The 7,742-nt window shown below is 39.0% G+C and overlaps 1 protein-coding gene across 1 annotated transcript; it reads right to left on the bottom strand.

Moving 5' to 3' along the window:
* Positions 1-2,424: 2,424 nt before the first annotated feature.
* On the bottom strand, positions 2,425-4,065 carry LOC128870252 (uncharacterized protein K02A2.6-like). Its single transcript, XM_054112853.1, has one exon. It carries the CDS (start codon positions 4,063-4,065, stop codon positions 2,425-2,427), a length of 1,641 nt encoding a protein of 546 aa, XP_053968828.1.
* Positions 4,066-7,742: the final 3,677 nt, after the last annotated feature.

Raw genomic sequence — 7,742 nt, 5'->3', positions numbered from 1 at the left:
ATATATTACTGCTACAGCCGGATAACTGCACAAAATTCTCGTTCAGCTCATTTACGTTTATATTTTCGGAAACATGATTACTTTTGTTGCCAATCCCTATTTCACGATTGAAATTTCATGTTTTTTTTTAGCGATGTGTGGTATGATCCACCTGTTATACTCTCTGGTGTGTGCCAAATTACCGACACCACACTTATATGTTTACTTCAGAACGTTTATTACTTCTAATTAGTTAACAATATTAAATGCTATACCAAATACAATTCAATTAAAGTGTTTAATTAATTCAGCTTATTACGATCGACTTGTGCAAAAAATAAAAAAATAAGAAGCATCAGCAACGTGCTAGTCTGTCATCTCAATTATAGTGCTTTTTGACATTTTAGATCAGGGTTGTCATATTACTATTTCGCATTCCTCAACACCTCCCTTTGTTAGGAAGTATCATACTCATTCAAATATGCTGGTGGTCTACGAATCCTGCGACTCGTTGATGTTCCTCTATTCGTTCCTGAATGTGCATTAGAACCAGATGAGGTGGTTTCCACTAGGGGAGCGACTTCAACAGTTTCTGGCTGTAGTACGGGTTGATTTTCTTCATTGAAGCGTGGTAGTTCTGTGAGATCAAAAACGTCGCATAAATATTTAGTCAAATTGCGATTGCCAGTATGGTTTCCATACCGTTTTACCATTTTATTTGCATGTGCTCTAATCAGTTTTGAGTTGCCCTTTACTTCAATTCTGACATTGTAGTTCACAGAACCAATCCGTTCTATGATAACGCCAGGAACCCAAAACGTATCATTGCCTTGATGCCATTTAACGTTTACAAGGTCTCCATTCGAAAATTCTCTAGATTTTGCTCCGTGTTTGACATTAAACTGCTTTTCTTGTTTTAAATTTCGTTGTTTGATTTCCGTTGTTTGTGGCTTAGTTAAGTCTAACGTTGTTTTGATTTTCCGGTTATGTTCGAACGCTCCGCTCGTAAATTGTGTGCCGTTATCGGAGACCAGTGTGTCACAATCTCCGTAACGTGAAAACGTTTCATTTAGCTTGCTAATGATTGTTTGCGTTGTGATATTCTCTATTTGAAAATTTTCAGGCCATTTTGAGAATGCATCTACGATTACGAAGTAATAAAAACCATTGCATGGTCATGCTATATCAATGTGTAACCGTTCCATTGGTTTTGTTGCTAACGGCCATGATCGTAGTGTATGTTTTACAGCCATTTTTGCTGTTGATGCACAAAGTTGACAATTTCGTGAATACGAGACTATATCTTCGCCCACACCAGGCCCATACACGTAACTCCTTGCTAACAATTTCATCCGTTCTCTACCTGGATGTCCTCTGTGTAGTTGACGTAAAATTCGTGGTTGTAATTTCTTCGGAATCACTATGCGTTCATGAAACATTAGGCACTCTTGAATCACGCTGAGTGCATCTTTCCGTGCATAAAGTGGCTGTAATTCTGGTGTTATTTCTTGCTTCCATCCATTTGATAATGCGTTTATGACAGCTTGGGCCGTTGAACATTGCTTTGTAGCTTTTCTTATCATTTCAAAACTCACCGCAAGTTTTTCACATTGGTCTTCAATAATCGTGTTCATTTCTTCTTCCATTTGCGTACAAGCTATCACCATGTCTTCGTCTTGCTTTGTGTGATTGGCTATAAGGCGCGAAAGCATGTCTACACATCCAAATTCTGTTGTTTTAATGTATTGGATATTGAAGTCGTACATCATCAATATTAGTGCCCATCGCTGAAGAATATTTGCTGCGTACGTTGGGATGCCCTTATTTTTACCAAATATTGCGATTAGCGGCTTATGATCCGTGCACAATGTGAACTCACGTCCAAAAATAAATCTGTGGAACTTCTTTAGCGCAAAAACTAATGCTAAAGCTTCCTTTTCAATTTGCGAGTACTTTTGCTCTGCATCCGTTAAAGCTTTTGAGGCGTGTTGTATAACCTTCTCTGATCCGTCCGGAAAAACGTGACAAATAAACGCACCGATTCCTCTATTGGAGGCGTCTGCTGCCACTTTCAATGGTAAATTGGGGTTATAATGCGTAAGCATTAAATGTGAATTTAAAATGCGTTTGAATTGCTGGAAGGCTTTTTGGCAATCAGCGTTCCAATTAAACTTTTCATTTTTATGAAGCAATTTGTCCAAAGGTGCTCTGATTTTGGACATGTCTGCGATGAATTTTCCATAATAGTTTACACTGCCCAGAAATGCTCGGACTTCTGACATATTTTTGGGTTCTGGTAGTGCTAGAATCTGGCTTATTTTGGTGGGGTCAGGTTTTATACCTGTTTTGCTGAAAATGTTTCCCAAATATTTTACTTGTGCAGCAAAAAATTTGCATTTGTCGAACTGGACCCGAAATTTATACTTCTGTAGCTGTTGCGCCACTTTATGAAGGTTTTTCGACATGTTTCTCAAAGGTTGCACCGCCTATAATGATGTCATCTATGTAAGCGACGGTGTCATCTATGCCTGCCAATATGGTGTCCATGATTTGTTGGAACGCTCCTGGAGCGCTTTTGATACCTGGTGCGAGTCGATTGAACGTAAACAGACCCATATGCGTGTTAATGGTGAGCAGGTTGGCTGACTCTGCTGTGACGGGTATCTGTAGATACGCGTCTGATAGGTCTATTACGGTAAAACAATGACTTCCCGCGACCTTTGCGTAAATTTCTTCTGGCGTGTGCAGCGGATATTGATGCGGTTCTAACCATGCGTTTAGCCCTGATGAATAATCGCCACAGATCCGAACCTTGCCAGACGGTTTCTTCACTGCGACGATAGGCGCTGCCCATTCAGAAAATTCTACAGGGGCGATAACCCCTAATTGATGTAATCTATTTAGTTCTTCTTCAATGTACGGTAGCATGGAATATGCTACTGGCCTTTTTGCGCGAAAAATTGGTTTAGCATCCGGCTTTAGATGCAATGCTGATGTAACTGTGCTACAACTTTCCAGACTTGGCTTGAATATGTCCGCATAGTCTTGCTGTATATGCTTCAAAATAGTAGATTGTTGATCTTGAACCGATATGATGTTGTTACAAATGAGATTGAGAGGCTTTTCCCAAATATGGAAAATGTCACACCAGTCAACTCCTAAGATGTTCAAAGAATCAATATTTGTTACGAATAAATTACAGTATTGTACTTCCCCGTTTAGACTAGCTTCACAAGAAAATTCGGCTAGTAGTTGAATCTTATCTTTTGATGCGCTGGTAACGTATTTGTTCTCCAACCGTATTCCCGGTTGACCCATTTGTATCCATGTGGACTTTCCGATTAGCGAGACGTCCGAGGCGGTGTCCACCCGCATTCTGACATCACACGACGGAAACGATGAAGTTGCGGTTTCTATCGGCTTTATGCTTACTGTTGTGTATTTGCGTCGATTAACATGCGTTATTGAATTTACTTGTAAGCAACTGTTGTGACCTTTGTTGCTCGTTTGTTGTTGCTTGTGTCGCTGAGGTTTTGTGCTTTTGCTTTTGCTGGCGCTGTATGAATTACAGTACCCCTCCTTATGACCGTATTTGTTGCACTTGTTACACTTTTGATTGCGATATGTACAATATTTTGCATAGTGCATGTCTCCGCAATTCCAACAGGGTGTTTTTGGAATCTTCGCTTTATTTGTTTTGCTATTTTTAGTTGCATCGTTCTTGCTTTGGCGTGTATTTGCATGTATTGCGTTGGTTATTACGGCTTTTGTCTCTTCCACCATTGCTGTATCTTTCTTTAGATTGATGAATTTTTGCGCATGGCTCACCAGAGAGTTTAATGTTTGCTGTGAATCTTCTTCTAGTTTTGCCAATATTTTTATACGAATGTCGGCTTCTGTGTGTGCTTGCAACCCAAATACATAGATGAGGCATTTGAATTCATCTGACGAATGTTCCGACAGTCTAAATTTTTCACATTGAGCATTGACCCTGGCTGCATACGATACCAGGTCTTCCTGTTGATTCTTACTAATTTGCAAACATTTGTATCTTATACTGAAGAGCGATTCATTTGCACCGAACATTTCTCCCAGCTTGGAGACTGTTTCTTCGAATGTGAAATCTCGTGGATTTTTTTGGTAAAATATATGTTGCTTACTTGTTATACGCAATTGGATTTAGCTTCCTCATTAAGAGGCGAACACGTGATGCTTCGTCCAAATCTTTGCCATCGACCAAGAAAACGTCTTCGTGACGTGCATACCACGTGTCGAATGTGAGTGCGTTTGTGGCATCATAGCAAAATTCTGCTATGCTTTTTGCCAATGACTCCATCAACTGTTCCTTTGAATTTTCTACTGGCTGCTTTGATCTTTGAGTCAATTGCTCCAGTAATTTGCTTTGCATCTGCAACAGTTTCATAAGTTCCTCTTGTTCTGGCATTTTCGCTTATGTTCCTACTTTGCAGTTTTGTAGGTTATGAGACCAATTTCCTCGTCGCCACCTGTTGCGATGTGTGGTATGATCCACCTGTTATACTCTCTGGTGTGTACCAAATTACCGACACCACACTTATATGTTTACTTCAGAAAGTTTATTACTTCTAATTAGTTAACAATATTAAATGCTATACCAAATACAATTCAATTAAAGTGTTTAATTAATTCAGCTTATTACGATCGACTTGTGCAAAAAATAAAAAAATAAAAAGCATCAGCAACGTGCTAGTCTGTCATCTCAATTATAGTGCTTTTTGACATTTTAGATCAGGGTTGTCATATTACTATTTCGCATTCCTCAACACTGTGCTAAGGTGATGGTCGTACAATTTCAGTTTTTGCAGTTTAATCGCTGTCGTGACTTGTCTTCTGTGACCCTGAAGACATTATAGGCTGCTTCACATTTCAAGTGTTTCCACTTTCGATATGCCTTGTTACGCTTTTGAATAATTGTTGAAACAAGGCCATTTACGAACATTTATTAATTTTGTTACAAACGGCACATACTGTTCAAATAGGGAACTAAATATATTGGTTGGACAAAATTATTCTGCTCGTTTGTGGACAACAGGGTATGGCATTAGTAGCTTCTTCTAGTTGCTCATAACTAATATGTATAAAATCTCTATATGAATAGGAAACTGTGTTACAAGATAACTTAAAATCCAATTTTAGGAAAATAAGGTAATGTTTCGAAAAATTTGGGAAGGAGAGCTAGTCAAAGATTAAAATTTTCAATGTATCACTTACAATATGTCCAAGACCGTGCAGTTTGTTTGAGGAAACGTGTAGGAGTTGAGAAATTTACTTGGAAAAAACCTAGATTTTACATTGCCAGTGAAAGTTTATTTTCAGTAAGCAAATCACTGTTAAAATCTTCAGCTGTTCGAATGTCGTTATAGCTGAGGATAAGATTTTCAATAAATACCATACTGTCATCGTAAGTGAAGTGTTTCTGAGGTCTATAAACAAATTTTATTAGTATTTTTGTATGATGAGACATCAGTTCAACAAAGAGGTATTCAATTGAACTATAAGGCTCTGATGTACATTTAATTTTACAGGACAAACCAGATTTAACAAACACAGCCACTCTACCACTATGCCTAAGTCTATATGAACGAAAAAGGTTATATCCATCAACACAAAAAAAAATGTTACAATGGTTATAGAACCAAGGCTCGGAAACACATACAACATCAATAACATATGATTCAAAAATGTATCTGACCTCATCGAGTTTGTTTACCTGTCATAGTCTTTGGAACGGGATTCAAAACTACAAAATTAAAAATATCGAGGACATTGCACTTTGAGGTTAAGCAAAAAGCCACATAAAATGGCAAACAATTTGCAGTAAGAGTAAACGGGAGGGCGAAAGAAGATAACACATGGAAAGTTAGAAATGAAGTGAAATGTGAGAAACGCATACATAGAAACATAAGGTAAACAGGAGTATAAATTAACATTATATTACGTTCTAAACTGAATAATATTTAAGAGAGAAAAAAAGAAAATGTTGATAAAGAGGCGTGAGTGTATTGAATTTTTTTTTTGTTATGCCTATAAGAGTATCCACTGCTGCACCATAGTTGGCGCTCTTCGTTAGGCTTTCGTCTGATGGAAACTTAGCCCCCGATGGAGAACGCTGACATTAGTAGCTTTTTTCTCCGGAGTTCAGAGGCATACGCCATTATCTCACACAAGGCCTTTGGCAACCTCTCATGCAGATATACAGCCCCATATACGGGCTGATCAATGTCGGAGAGTTTAAGAGATCCTTTGCGGGACTTGCACAAGGCAGCAATTGATTTAAATGGCTGCGCGACAAACGGAATACGTTTTACATATTCCGCTCAATGTTTTAACACAAAGTATACTTTTTAAAAAGTTATTGATGATATTCGATTAATTATTGGACTATGAATAAGTTCGTGCGGTTTTTTTTCGAAATTTGAAACTTTATTGACGTAAAATGGTTACAAATTTAATATTCAAAATATTGTCCATCGCTTACTACTACTTTTTCCCATCTTTCTGGCAATTCACGGATTCCCTTTGTGAAAAATTCGGTCGGTTTTGCCGCAATCCACGAATCGATCCATTTTTTGACTTCATCGTAATTACGGAAGTGCTGGTCAGCCAGGCCATGTTGCATCGATCGGAAGAGATAGTAATCGGATGGCGCAAGGTCTGGACTATACGGCGGGTGGGGTAGGACATCCCATTTGAGCGTTTCTAAGTATGTTTTGACCACTTGTGCAACATGTGGCCGAGCATTGTCATGTTGCAAAATAACTTTGTCGTGTCTATCGGCGTATTGCGGCCGTTTTTCTCGCAGTGCTCGGCTCAAACGCATCAATTGTCGTCGGTAGACATCCCCCGTAATCGTTTCATTCGGTTTCAGTAGCTCATAATACACAACACCCAGCTGGTCCCACCAGATACACAGCATAACCTTCAGGCCATGAATATTCTGCGCCGACGTCGATGTTGAAGCATGGCCAGGGTATCCATACGTTGCCCGACGTTTTGGATTGTCGTAATGGACCCACTTTTCATCGCCAGTCACAATTCGATGCAAAAAACCCTTTCTTTTGTGCCGTTGAAGCAGTTGTTCGCATGCCATAAAACGGCGTTCAACGTCTCTTGGCTTCAATTCATACGGCACCCAATGGCCTACCTTTCGGATCATTCCCATGGCTTTTAAACGTTTGGAAATGGTTGATTGATCAACTCCCAAAGTTTTTGCAACCTCTTCTTGCGTTTGAGCCGGATCTTGATCGAGCAATTCCTCCAATTCGGTATCCATGAACTTTGGCGGCGCACCCTCGCGTTCTTCGTCTTCCAAGCCAAAATCACCACTTTTAAAGCGTGCAAACCACTTCTGGCACGTTCGCTCAGATAGAGCATGCTCACCATAAACTTCCACCAAGATACGATGACTTTCGGCTGCTTTTTTCTTCATATTAAAATAATGAAGAAGAATTCCCCGCAAAAACACATTATTTGGCACGAAATTCGACATTTTCAAGTGTGGTAAAAATATTGTTGTTTACGCTTCAAATAAAAAACTTATACTGACGTTTGTGCCTTACGACAGTAGCTCTCCAATGAATGTTTGGAAATGTGGATCGATGGAATAATAATCAAGTTACGCCATCTGTTGTAAAACCGCACGAACTTATTCATAGTCCTATATTAATCGCCTTTATTAGTTGCTAATAAAACCCCAACAATTTTCCTAATTGCTGTTGTATTGA

This window comes from Anastrepha ludens, chromosome X (genome assembly GCF_028408465.1).
Source record: "Anastrepha ludens isolate Willacy chromosome X, idAnaLude1.1, whole genome shotgun sequence".
NCBI lineage: Eukaryota > Metazoa > Arthropoda > Insecta > Diptera > Tephritidae > Anastrepha > Anastrepha ludens.
This window is presented reverse-complemented; position numbering and strand designations above follow the sequence as displayed.